We start from the raw sequence: 14,892 nt of genomic DNA, 5'->3' as shown, positions 1-14,892 counted from the left end.
TGAAAATTCATAATATGGTAGATATCAATTTATTTAGCAGTTTTTATCGTTTGGATCAATTTAGTTATCATTTTCCAAACATATCGGACCGGTTATTAAATAAACCATAGATTGCGCACGCCTCGTTCTTCTTTCTACATCCTCACGCTCAAAATTGTCCACACAGATTTGAAAGTTTCATCCCTAAAACGGTTCCACTTGTATTTAGATTATTCAATATGTTTTATTTAATGTGTAATTTAGTAATATTTTTATCGTTTTGTAATGTGTGTAAACCAAAAGAAGCAAAGTTGATCGAAAAGGAAATAAGAAACCGGTAAGTTTTACAAGAAAAAAATAATAAAAGTTGGAAGATTTTGAAAAATGGTTTTGAATAAAAATTTATTGAATTAAGTGTTCAAACGAGTTTATTTTTGATTGAATATGCTTGATAATGTTTATTGATATTTTTTTGTATAGTATAAACGAAAGTAGGATAAACGGATGCTGAAGCTGGCGCCTCTATGTCTACAAAATATCGATTCACCGTCAGATCTTAGAAATGTAATGTTCATTGTCACAGTAAGATTCGCATGAAATCAATTTTTTAATATACAGTTATAATTTTTAAGAGAATAGAGACATTTGCTGTCTTACTAATTAAAGAAACGAGCTTAATTAACTCTCTTTTTTAAAGATTTATTAAAATTTCATTAAGATTTGATAGAAGACTTTACCTTGTTTCATCAAACCTTTTGTTTCAATAAAAGATGGCTTTAGCAGAACTTCTCGTGAGGTTTGGAAGCTCAGGATCTATCTACTTTGGAACCTCGCACTAATAAATCTATTTATGTCTCATGCCAAAACTATCTCATGGTAAGCAAAAATTTGCAAGAATTCTTCTTCGTTCTTCATATATTAAGCAATTTTGCTTTTCTTTAATGTAATGTCTCTGCAAGTCGTCGTTCTATCTTTCTGATTTATCTTGAGCAATCAATTATATTTCTTTACACCAATATTATCTACCGCACATACGCGTCTTATATTTCCAGAAAATGTACGTCTCACAAATCACAGATCAATCATTTTTTATTCCGCTTAACAAAAAAAAAACAAAATAACATAGACAAAAACGTTAGTTTTAATAATAACTCAGCTATACTGTATTATCAGAATGTGCAAGGGATAACTACAAGCATTAATCTTTTGGAAACCCAAATGAGTTTATTGAAAAGCTGCAAGTTCCTCGTATAACTGAGCATTGGCAATCACAACAAAATATGAAAACAATTCAATTTGGGGGCTTTCAACTAGTATCATCATATTTCGCAAACTATCAGCGCCACCTCAAATAAAAACATTAATGAGCTATGTGAGGACTTTACTTTTTAATGTGCAAACGCACAATTCACCTGGGACAAAACTAGCTACATACTAGTGGCTATATACAGAGTGTCCCATGTAAGTAACAAAGTACATACAAAGCATTAAGGAGCCGAGATACGCAGTTCTTCCTTAGACAAAAGTTGTAGGAAATTTAGCATACTATAACTTTTTATACTAGCGGTTTTCCTTTTTGTTGTATTGCATTTAATTTTTAATTTTCTCTTTAAGTACTGGTTTTGTAGTTTCATTTTGTGATAACTTTGCTGATTATTAACTATTGCACTCATTAAAATACGTACCTTGCGAATTAGGTTGATTAATAAAATTAATTGAGTTCTTTGGGTGTAGTTTCAAATGAACTTTCTCATTTGGAGTATTTTCTGTTGCAATTTGAACCAAGTTCAAAGTTGCCAAGAACCAAGAAAGTTTTGTTATTTTATGGTATATAAGTATATTTTCTTTTAAATATTATTTTATGATTTTTTCTTAATAGAATGATTGGTTTTCATGTTGAACACTTACTTGTGAGATCGCTACTGGCACACTTCGGAGAATTATTCTGGGGTCTGCTAGCGATTGTTTTGCAATTGGTTGAGTGATAACGTTGGGGACGATGTGGTTGCTATACATGGCTTCAACCTCTTTCGAATTTATAGGCCGATTAGGGTAGAAGGTGTTGGAGTTTATGTTAGAAATTGTCATGAATGTTGTATGATAGATGTACAGAATGGGACTGGAATTGAGCAGTTATGGGTGAGATTAACTCTTCGTGGTATTAAAGTTGCACTTGGTGTTTTTTATAAACCACCCTCTGTGGATTTAAATCAGTTTCTTGAGGCATCTTGTAATTCGCTGTTCCATGTTTACCCTACCGTTGACCACATTGTTGTTGTGGGCGACTTTAATGTTAATGTTTTAGTTGACTCGCATGCCAGGACAGCTCTTATGGCTGCTTTTCAAGCGTTTTAACTTGTCTCCGGTTGTTGTCCAACCCTCTAGAGTTTCGAGGGACTCCGAATCATTAATTGATCTGGTTTTTGTATCGGAGGGTCTTTTGGTGGCTCAGAGTAATACTGATGATCTTGGATTTTCGGATCACTTTTTGGTTTACTGTACTTATGATTGAAAAAAACATTCTTTCTCCTAAAACGATTACCTATTGTGACTTACGTATTATTAATATCAAGGATTTTAATAATAATTTAAACAGGATGAACTGGGAAATAGTTTTCGCGTTAATCTCTATTGATGAGAAAATTAATTATTGTAATGGGACAATATTAGCTTTGTTTGATGTTTATGCCCCTATTGTCACTCGGATTGTAAAGAAAAACTCTTTACCTTGGATAACCTGGAATATTAACACTATGCCGTCCGGCTTCACCACATTGGTGTCGCCCGCTTACGTATGGATCTACTATCCGTGCAAAAAGTCAAGGCCCCTCACTTTAGAGATCGATATCTTCGCAACCGATCGATGAAAAAAATTGCGACAAAGTTTGTTGTAATCACTGAACATTTCTACGTAACATATGCTATTTTGAAAATTTTCGGATCCGCGGTTTTCTTTTTATCGCGAGTTAAATGAAAAAAGTACCCGATTGGCAACGAGTGCCGGCAACTTTGTCAACTTTGCGATTTTTTTTCTCGAAAATTATTTGACGAAAAAATTTCAAATTTGAACTGGTGGTAAACCGATGTGTTCTTAATGTGGAGCATATTTTATTTTTTCGATATTCGATATAGTTTGGCGAAAAATCGCGGTTTAGTAGGATGCGGTTATTTCGAAAACGACCTCGCGGATTTCAACGCGGTTTTTACCAAAATATGTCAAATAATGTCAGTTGTCAGATTCCAGTTTTTCAGAGTTTTTCAGTTTATCAGTTTTTCAAAATTAGGGCTCCCTAATTTTTTAAGAGCGATTTAATGGAATTACAAATTAAAGAGAAACAGAAATAAGCTATAAATCCTTGTTTATAGATGTAAACAAGGCTATAAATGCTTATTAGATATGCTGTTAATATTAGAAATTTAAAGGTAGACAAGATTTTTTTAATTGGTTTTAAGTTCAAAATTTTCAAGTTATTCCACATCTCTTTGGTATTGCCCGTAGCAGCAATAGAACCAAAATAAGCTCGCTTTTCATTTCTTATAGCTGCAGTAGTAAGATTACGAAGGGTCTTATAATATTCCCAATGAGCCGGCCCGCCCGTATATTTAAACTTGGTTTTAGCCTCATTTCTGAACTTAATCATTAATCTAATATTATCAGTCACCCAGGGTGCGGGAGGCTTGGCAAATCGACATTGCTTTATTGGAGCGTGAATCAAATAAATCAATTAAGGCGTTTGTAAAGAATAAGACCTTCTCGTTAATATCAGTTAGATAAAATATAAAATTGAATGGAACTGATTGTAAATCACGCAGAAAAGATACACAATCAATACGCCTTAATAAGAAAACCAAACATTCCATTAAGAAAAAATCATAAAATAATATTTAAAAGAAAATATACTTATATACCATAAAATAACAAAGCCATGCATAACAGTTATATGGTCAACATAATACAAATAAATACAATAAACCAATAAAAAATTGAAACAGAAAATACTCCAAATGAGAAAGTTCACTTTAAACTACATCCAAAAAACTTAATTAATTTTATTAATCAATCTAATTCGCAAGGTACGTATTTTAATCACTACAATACTTAGTGATTAGCAAAGTTATCACAAAATGAAACTACAAAACCAGTACTTAAAAAAGAAAATTAAAAATTACATGCAATACAACAAAAAGGAAAATATAATAGGAAAGTATAAAACAATTTAATTATAAACGATAAGCATATTCACCGCCAACGACGCACAATGGTCCACAAGCGGTAAAATGTGAACGAAAATCAAATTTTCGAAATTTTTTTTTTCGTTTTTTTTTACATGTTATATGTACTTTAGGTCCTAATAGACTGAGAGGTGAAAGGAATAAAGTGTTATGTACTTTCTAGTGCTAACTGTACGCAATAAAACAGTACTACAATTCTTGTGTATTAAATATCATAAAATGCTACAACTTTAGATGAAGAAAATATAAGCACTTCTTTTAAAGCTAATTAACACCTACTTGAAGTTACAACCAAATGTTTTAACATATATATCTCGCAGAAGACGCAAGAAGAACTTTTGTCGCTAGAATATTCTTATTCTTTGAGATTTGCTCTATATAACATGATAACCACATCTTGCTTTATCTTGCTCCTTTCCAAGATATTAACGAAGATGATCACTGACTGAGTGTGTTATTTGACCGTTTTCATATAAAATGCTTATATCCTTTTTCTTAAAAGATAAATCTCATATATTTGGTGTAAACTTGCATAACAATAATAGAATACCAGACTTAAAGTTTCAGGCATATCTAACAACCGGAAGTGGTTGTTAGATACAGTGCGGCAAAAAACTGGAACACTTGAAATATCTACTTTTTTTGTAAGTACGAAGGCTTTCACGGCCGGAGTTAATTGAACTAAAATTAGAACTAAAACTAGAACTAACACTAGAAACTTTCGGGTTTTGCCGTGCGTCTTTTAAGAAAAGGTTTGACGTTTCGGATGCCATGTTGCAACTTTCTTCAGAAACACTTCGAACCAGTTTTATTAAATAATATTTAAAAAATTTTTTTTAAATGTTTCGATAATTATCCAAATGTAAATGTAAATTCTATATTACGTTGTAAGTGGGGGTTTGATGGTAGCGGATGTCATTCGACTTATAAACAAAAGTTCATCACAAATGCAGAGGGAAAACATGATTCGCTATTTGTGTCTTCCTAGTCCCATTACGATTGGAAGACAATGATAATAATAGTGTATTGTGGAAGAACCCCACACCATAATCTATACGGTTTTGTAGACCGATTAGATTACAATGGGTGCATGAAAATGCCGCTCTTATAAGAACCGAAGAAAAATATATATTTCAAACCAAATAAGCTCCCTTCAGCCATATACCTCAAAATGTGTAAGTGTTAACTTTTCTCTTTATTTCACGATGGTGGATGGCAAGGTATAAAGTCTTCGTTTTCTTAAAACTTTATTTGAATTATTCATACTTGTTGTAGGTCTGTAATTCTTTGATGGGAATTTGAAGGAATCATCTGGAATGGAATGTTATTTATGCAGAGCAAAAATTTCACAGATGAACGGTAGAGCTAGAAGGTTTTAAGTTTGGTTTCTCTGTTCTCCATGCATACATTCGGTTTTTTGTGTGTCTGCCTCACATTTCATATAGATTAGAAATTAGAACTTGGAAGGTGACTAGTTGATACGTAGTTTTAATAAATTATCATCAAAGATTACTGTTATGACAATTTTATAGTAAGCGCGCATGTACTAATCACTTTATACTTCATTTAAGGAATTGACGAGGAACTAATACAGCGATTTGGTGTTGTTTTGGCTGCAATAAACAGTGGGTACAATATTAATTACAATGAATTTGATAAATATTGTTTCAAAACTGCCGAAAAGTACGTCCATTTTATAGTTGGTACTATATGCCAACCAGCGTTCATAAAATTTTGATACATGGATCTGCAGTCATTAAAGAAGCTCTACTACCTATTGGAGAGTTGTCGGAAGAAGCGCAAGAAGCTAATAACAAAAAAATTTAGAGAGGGCCACACAAGGAAATGTAGTAGACTGGATACGAATGAAGATCTATTTAAAAGACTGCTACTCAGCCCCATTTCACCCCCCCCCCCCCCAGCTCACATCCATTTATAAGTAATTTTCAACAGCACATTTCTAGAAAACATAAAAAGATGAGTATCGAGATTACTTATAATAGACAATGTAGAAGACCAGGAAGAAGAAAAAGATGGCGAAAAAGAAGATGAATATGACGAAGAACAAGAATCAGAACAAGAGCTATATGAGGCAGGATGCAACGAAGATGAAGATGACGAAGAATGGTCTGAAACAGAACAAGAAGAAACACATATTGTTAAGCAACGTAGATAATTTATAGAGAATTAAAGTCCATTTCTGATAGGCTAGAAAAGCATGGTTCGTTCCATTTAAAATTTTCTACTTTCTCGCCATTGAAAATGGAGAAACAATAATTCAATTTTTGACTAGCCTGTATAAGATACTCCGATACAACAAATGACAATCTACTTGATAACACTTGAAGAATAATCGTACCAATTTAGACCTTTTTTGAATGAACGTTGGCTGAGATATGGAGTTTTAAAGAGCATGGTGAAATTTACCAAAAAAAGTTTAGAACCAAAATAACTCGAAAACAAAAAACGCTAGGTACCAATAACTTTTATCAAAGTTGACCTATTTTTTACATACAATCAAATGGTGTAATAAAAACTATAGCATTCCATTTAAAATAACGAAGTTATGGTCTACTTCGGTAGACCGGAAGTGGCAGCCATCTTGAAAATATTTTAGATTGAAAGTTCTGAATGAACAACCCATGCTACCAAAATTTCAAAATTGTACGAATAGTGGAACCTGAAAAAGTTCTAACGAACCAGATATGTGAGACACTCTGTAGTTAAAGATTTATTTATAGAAACCTTACATCGAAGTAAACTATATAACCAATTTAGTTTAAACAATTTTGTATTTAGCTATCCTTCACGATTTAATAGCGTTGTATTTATCCAATTCTAAGGACCTAAATTATATGAAAAAAATAGACTGTGGCCTCAAGTAGATTAGTACTTCCGGTTGGCATATTTGATCCAAAAGTTCACAAAGTCTTTAGCATATAGTCCTATAGCCACATACCAAGTTTCAAAAAATTATCTCAACCCAAACTGCGTTAAAATATTTTTGTTCGGGTTTTTTCGAATTTAGACCACTGTGGCGACGCCGACGGCGACGATAACTTAGGCAAAATAATAACCAATGTTTCATCAAAAAAACAATTTAGGATACAACAATGCATGGCACTAACGTTATCTGCATTTGAAACAGGTTTATGATGCGGAGATAACAATTTTGAAACGCAGTTACTTTGATCACCGTATAGAGACAGCAATTGGAGTGAAGTTAGCGACGACTTTTCAGCGACGGATTTTGTCAATTCCACCACGGTCGCAAATCCGTCGCTAAGATTAAAACGCACAGTGAAGCGGATTGAACATAGAAAATATGATCATGTTGTGTTAAATGAATGTTATGAAGGTAAATAGGGTAAAATAATGCTAATAAAATAGGGTAAAAACGTCTCGGCTTTAAAAAGAAATAAAACCATCCCCTTAGCCGTGAGTTGCAGGGTTGAAATTTAGTGTGAATATAGCTTCAACATCCCTAAGTTGATTTTCGTTAAAATTAGAGTGCTACACATGAAGGGGGGTCAACCCCTAATAAAAGTAGGTGAAATTCGGTATGTTAGGTAAAAAAAAATAAAATTCACCCCTTAGCCGTGAGTTGCTGAGTTGAAATTAGGTGTGGATATAGCTTCGACATTCCTAAGTTGATTTTCGTTAAAATTAGAGTGCTACACATGAAGGGGTGTCAACCCCTAATAAAAATAGTTGAAATTCGTCATTAGGTGAAAAAGAAATAAAATCCACCCCTTAGCCGTGAGTTGCTGCGTTGAAATTTGGTGTGGATATAGCTTCGACATCCCTAAGTTGATTTTCGTTAAAATTAGAGTGCTACACATGAAGGGGTGTCAACCCCTAATAAAAATAGGTGAAATTCGCTATGTTATGTGAAAAAAAGAATAAAATCCACCCATTAGCCTAAGTTGCTGAGTTCAAATTTAGTGTGGATATAGCTTCAACATCCCTAAGTTGATTTTCTTTAAAATTAGAGAGCTACACATGAAGGGGTGTCAACCCCTAATAAAAATAGGTGAAATTCGCTGTGTTATATGGAAAAAAATATAATATATAAAACACATGAATGAAAATTATAACAGCCAAAATAACGATAGACGAGAAGCCAACAAATATTTCAAAAAACTTTTAAGAATTGCAAGATTTAATGAAGATGAATGGAGAATGACAATACCAGATCATTATCACCAAAGCAATGATTATGACTGTGGGGCATTCATAATCTATTACTTTAATGAAATCGTCAAAGAAAAGTCATGTATTGAAAAAATAGATTTTAAAAATTATAGATGTTCTCTTCAGGAAACAAATATTGTTTTCTTTTTTGTGGGCAAAACAACGAATACAGTAACTCCACCTGTTATACTTGTAATAGAATGTATCACATCAAATATGCCTAGGGCGTCGAAGATTTTTACAAAAGCGACCAAACTTGTTATCTTTGTGTAAAATTTATCAACAAACACAAACAAAATTCTGCATAATCTACCAACTTTTAGGTAAAGGTATAATTTCTTAGTCTTTATTTTTTTTACCTTTCATATTTCAGTGATAACAGTACAAACACAATTATTTATTGTGTTCGAACTGACTTTTTTAATTTATTTTCATATTTGTTTCTTTGTATTATATTAAGTTTTTCAAGTTATCATAGATACTTACTTTCATATAAAAAAATTTTCATGCATGTGTTTTATACATAATATACAGGGTGTCTCAGCGAGACCGGTCATTAGACGTTTCTGGGGTTCTGGCCAAACAAAAAATTTGAGAATACAGACTTAAGTATTATCAATTACGTTCTCTTCATCTAAAATATTTTCAGATTTCTAGCACTTCCGGTTATACCGGAAGTCGCCACCTACTTTATTTCTTTAAATGGAACACCCTGTATATTTTTACATATTTGAATTTGTCTGTTTTGAAGGTTTATAAATAACTTTACTTTTTGCAATTTGAACCAGCAATTCTCGAGTTATTCGAATTATTCTAAAAAAATTTGCTCCAGCGGACATTTGTTCAAAAAATCATAGAACACTCAATTTTTGAGATATCAATTTAGGATTCAGAACATACTTAAACAACATGATGGAGTATGTTTTGGTGCCGAGAACGGCTCTCTAGATCGTTTGGTCACTTTACTATCATACGTTAACTTTTCGAAATTTGGAAGCACCATAACTTCATTTTTTTAAATGGCACCCCCATATTTTATTACTTAGTCGTCTTCGGCGTCTCATTTTACATCTTTTATATTTGATATGTCCTATGCCTAACATTAATAGTTTGAGAAATAATTAGGGTTTTTTGAAAAATACTCACATATCATGTGGATATTAACCTAAGTAGTGTGCCATGGAAAACAAATGTTTGATGACTTATTGATAAACGTCAAAGTCTAATTTAGGTTGTTTGATGCTTGTGAGTCTAAAACCAGTTAAAATGGATATTAATAACGTAAATAATGTTTATACAAATGAAGAAATCCATAATTTATTTTTTGTGCACGAAAAGTGCGACAAAGTTCTTAGTAGAACTTGTAGAATGTTTAATGAAAATTATCCACATTTATCTCCGATGACGAAAGGTAAATTTAGAGGTATAGAAGCATTTTTTTTGCATTTTGGACGAATTAATCACGTGTTAAACTGACCAAAAAATGTAGTAGATAATGCAACGGAAGAGGTGAATTAAACTTATTTCGAGCCCAGTCCCAACACCTCAATTCGAGCTGCCAAAGAAGATCTGGGAATCATACTACGAACTTTGTCGCGCTTTTCATGCAAAAAAAATAAATTAAGAATTTCTTGATTTGTGTAAATATTACTTTCGTTATTGTTATCGATTTTAACTCGTTTCAGTACTAATATTAAGGGACATAACAGATAATTATTAGCTCACATGCATCAAGTGACGTAAACAAGTGAGTTTCTGACAAGAACTCATTGAGAAGGCTTGTTTTTCATGGCACACTAGGCTAAATATCCATATGATATGTGTGCATTTTTCAAAAAACCCTAATTATCTCCCAAACTATTAATATTAGGTATGGGCCATATGGGATATAAAAGATGTAGAATGAGACAACGAAGACGACTAAAAAATAAATATGGGGAGTGCCATTTAAAAAAATGAAGTTATGGTACTTCCAAATTTTGAAAAGTTAACGTGCCATAGTAAAGTGATCAAACGTTCTAGACCGCAGTTCTCGGCACCAAAACATACTCCATCACGTTGCTTAAGCATGTTCTCAATCCTAAATTGATATCCCAAAAATTGAGTGTTTTCTGATTTTTTGAACAAATGTCTGCTGGAGCAGATTTTTCTAGAAAAATTCGAATAACTCGAGAACGACCGAATCAAATTGCAAAAAGTAAAGTTATTTATAAACCTTGAAAACAGACAAATCCAAATATGTAAAAATATACAAGGTGTTCCATTTAAAAAAATAAAGTTGGTGGCCACTTCCAGTGTAACCGGAAGTGCTAGAAATATGAAAATATTTTAGATGAAGAGAACGTAATTGATAATACTTAAGTCTGCATTCTCAAATTTTTTGTTTGGCCAGAACCCCAGAAACGTCTAATGACCAGTCTCGCTGAGACACCCTGTATATTACATTTTTTTTCCAAATAACATAGCGAATTTCACTTATTTTTATTTAGGTTGACACCCCTTCATGTGTAGCACTCTAATTTTAACGAAAATCAACTTAGGGATGTCGAAGCTATATTCACACCAAATTTCAACTCTGCAACTCACGGCTAAGAGGTGGATTTTATTTTTTTTTACCTAACATAGCGAATTTCAACTATTTTTAGTAGGGGTTGACACCCCTTCAAGTGTAGCACTCTAATTTTAACGAAAATCAACTTAGGGATGTCGAAGCTATATTCACACCAAATTTCAACTCTGCAACTCACGGCTAAGAGGTGGATTTTATTTTTTTTTACCTAACATAGCGAATTTCAACTATTTTTAGTAGGGGTTGACACCCCTTCAAGTGTAGCACTCTAATTTTAACGAAAATCAACTTAGGGATGTCGAAGCTATATCCACACCAAATTTCAACTCAGCAACTCACGGCTAAGGGGTGGATTTTATTTTTTTTTACCTAACATACCGAATTTCACCTACTTTTATTAGGGGTTGACCCCCTTCATGTGTAGCACTCTAATTTTAACGAAAATCAACTTAGGGATGTTGAAGCTATATTCACACTAAATTTCAACCCTGCAACTCACGGCTAAGGGGATGGTTTTATTTCTTTTTAAAGCCGAGACGTTTTTACCCTTTTTTATTAGCATTATTTTACCCTATTTACCTTCATAACATTCATTTAACACAACATGATCATATTTTCTATGTTCAATCCGCTTCACTGTGCGTTTTAATCTTAGCGACGGATTTGCGACCGTGGTGGAATTGACAAAATCCGTCGCTGAAAAGTCGTCGCTAACTTCACTCCAATGAGACAGCAAGCAATAAAAATAGAGAAATATGGAATATCGACCAACGATCAAGCTTCTTCTTTTTTGGTTTCGGCTCTTCTTGTCCGAACCTTTCCATTGAAATCCACCCTAAGAACTCGTACTCCAACTCTTGATCGACTCAATCCTCTTCTCAAACTCGAACTCTTCTTTGTTTCTCTCACTAAAACGCCAGAACCAAAAACTTTTCTCTGAATTCTGTCTCGGATTCCAAGACTCTGTTCTTCAGCGGTCCATCGCTACTCTCAAACTGCCTCTAAACAGTCTTAGTCTTCATAACTGACTGACTATGACTAACTGACTTACTGACATCAGTTCTTTTTCCAGTCTCAAATTTTAAACCCTTTCGTTGACCTTTTTCCAAATAATAGAGCGAGAATGAATCAATAAATTTTAACCGCGGTTCGCTACAATATCTCAATTAGTTCTTAAGAAACAATCTTAAAACATTTTAATTAGAAGGTGTTTATTCCATCGTAGAACTGAAGAATGGGCCAACCAAATCAGCAAGCAGTTAACAAGTCTTAGCGAAATATTAACCAAACGAGACCTGGCAATTAAAGTAAAAAAACATGATAATTCTTTCAACATTATTATAAATCACAATTTTGTTTTTTAGAGTTTCAGAAATACCTCTGTTGTAGAACAAAACGGAACCCTCTTAGCCGAACAAATTTCGCACGGAATTTGGAACATGATGCGTAGCAAGGAAGCCGCTATTAGTGTACTAATAAAAAACAATACTTTTTTTAATTTTTTTAACAAATTTTTCTTTTCGTTTTTTTTTTAAATAGAGAGTGAAAACATATGCTGAATATCTTGGCTTAAATCGTGACAAATTAACATCGCCAATGGAAAAATACGAGTTTTACGACTCTACAACTTTGCAAGAAATCATAACACCAGACGAAAAATACGGTGAACCGGAAGATATAGATAATTGCAATGATTTAATTAATCTATTAGATAACCTTTCCAATCCGAAGCTTTCCAACAAAGAACGGAAATTTTACGAACAAAATTTAGTCAAACACGTTCTTTATTATAACAAACCCATAAACTATACACACATTTTGGATTTGGATTACGATCCCCATTTCGACGAGAACGTAAACGTTACTTTTAGTGTAATCAGAACCGTAACGAACGTTTATGGTCGCGAGAAACGCGCGTTAAACAATATCCGTTGGTCGGAAGCGTTAGATTCGATTTTTCGTTGTAATTACAAAAACGATCGTTCATTAACCTGGCAATATTTCGCTAGTTCAGCCGGGTTTATGCGTTTATACCCCGGCATAAAATGGTCCGACGAAGAATACGATGTCTCTTTCGATTGGAGAATGAGATCTTGGTTTACGGAGGCGATGGCATCACCTAAAGATATGATTATTCTAATGGATAGTTCCGGTTCGATGAGAGGCGAACGAAGAATCATCGCTAACATTATTTTGCACGATATTTTAGATTCTCTTTCAGATAACGATTACGTGAATGTTTACACATTTAATAACTCAACGATGCCTTTGGTGCATTGTTTCAATGATACGTTAGTGCAGGCTAACGAAGAAAATTTAAGATTGATTCGCGAAAGTATCCCTAATTATATAGCGAGATTTCCTGGTAATTTAGAGATAGGATTTGAAAAGGCGTTCGAATTGTTGAAAATGGATGGAAAACGGGATTTATTAGGCGATAAGGTTAAATGCAATAAGGCGATTATGGTTATTACCGAAGGTTTGGATTATTATGATGAATCGTCACATGAAAAATTAGCTAAATTGAATACGCCGGATGAGTTGGGATGTAAAATAAGGATTTTTACATTTCAATTAGGTATGGAAATACTTAATTAATGTTAGATTTGATAAAAGTTTTATTTGTGAGTTTTTAATTAGGTACAGATGAATCTGATGCTCAAACAATGCAAAAAATCGCTTGTGATAACTTGGGTTATTACGTAAATGTAAGCAAAGTGGAAGAAGTTCGCGAAAAAGTGGTAAAATATATAACGGTGATGTCGCGTTCGATTAATTTCAATAAAACATTAAATCAACCAATTTGGAGTGCTTTGTATGTCGATTTAACTGATAGAAGATTAACAAATTGGTTGTGGAGTAAGGAACAAGGTTTAAAACAGCGTGAGGTGTTTATAACTCAAGGAAATGCTACTAGGGATACAAATGTATTATTATTTTTGAAATATTTTTATATGTTCACAAAACTATTTGTAGGTATACGCACCTTATGCTATTCCCAGGAATTATTCTTACTTAACAACGGTCTCTTTACCTGTGTATGATAAAAGAAAAAATATGGTAACTCTTAAAGCAGTTTATGTTTTATCAAAAAAAAATAATAATTTGGATTTTAGGCTACTTTATTGGGTGTAGCAGCTGTTGACGTACCTACAACTTATCTAAGAAAATTAACCAAGGAATATTTGGTAATAAAAATAACAAACATTCGTCTTCGGCACACTAATACTTTTTTTAGCTTGGAGTTAACGGTTACGCATTTATCATTACTAACAATGGATACGTTTTAATGCATCCAGATCATAGAACGAAGGTAATTTACATTTTTCTTTCAAATGTTTTTCAAATTAACACTTGATATCATTTCAGTTCAAGAAAATTCTTAAACCAACCTTTAATAGAGTCGATTTAACAGAAGTCGAACTTTCACCTCATACAAAAAGTGATCGGAATTTTGACGATAGAATCATAAAAGTAAGTAGTAATTATAAGTAAGCATTAAGGCATATAGGGGAGATAGAACGCTTGAGACTCATAAGAGTAGTATGAAGAGTAATCATAAGATTTTAAATCCGTCAGGCCGAAGCGCAACGTTTAAAACTTTGAATGATACAATATCAAAGACAGAACGTCACGACCGTAGGCGACCTCTTCTTTACACTCGCAGTTGCTAAATTGCGAATTTTTCATACTAATAATTGTATTCTAAGAAACTAATAATATTGTTTGATGATAAGAGTTTGTAGCCGAAGGTCACGTGCAACCGATACGCTACGTTTGAGACTTTTAATGATACAATGCAATACATAGAATGCCTCGGCCGCAGACGCCTTTGGCTTTAAACTCTCAACTGGTAAATATAGAACATTGCAATCATGTCATACAAATAATTGTTGTATTTTAAAATGTATTCGCAC

The 14,892-nt window shown here is 33.1% G+C and overlaps 1 protein-coding gene across 1 annotated transcript in view; it reads left to right on the top strand.

The window, feature by feature from the left end:
• Positions 1–84: 84 nt before the first annotated feature.
• LOC111415998 (voltage-dependent calcium channel subunit alpha-2/delta-3-like) overlaps positions 85–14,892 on the top strand; it is a 41,304-nt gene continuing 26,496 nt past the window's right edge. The window contains exons 1-9 of the mRNA XM_023047911.2: positions 85–316; positions 12,201–12,282; positions 12,340–12,444; positions 12,515–13,553; positions 13,616–13,902; positions 13,952–14,035; positions 14,092–14,163; positions 14,214–14,288; positions 14,345–14,449. Coding sequence (XP_022903679.1) covers positions 219–316; positions 12,201–12,282; positions 12,340–12,444; positions 12,515–13,553; positions 13,616–13,902; positions 13,952–14,035; positions 14,092–14,163; positions 14,214–14,288; positions 14,345–14,449 — 1,947 coding nt within the window. The 5' untranslated portion in view covers positions 85–218. The remainder of the gene's footprint in view (positions 317–12,200; positions 12,283–12,339; positions 12,445–12,514; positions 13,554–13,615; positions 13,903–13,951; positions 14,036–14,091; positions 14,164–14,213; positions 14,289–14,344; positions 14,450–14,892) is intronic.

The sequence above is a fragment of the Onthophagus taurus genome, chromosome 6 (assembly GCF_036711975.1).
Source record: "Onthophagus taurus isolate NC chromosome 6, IU_Otau_3.0, whole genome shotgun sequence".
In the NCBI taxonomy this organism is placed as follows: Eukaryota; Metazoa; Arthropoda; class Insecta; order Coleoptera; family Scarabaeidae; genus Onthophagus; species Onthophagus taurus.
The sequence above is the reverse complement of the archived record's forward strand: the minus strand, read 5'-3'. Positions and strand labels throughout refer to the sequence as shown.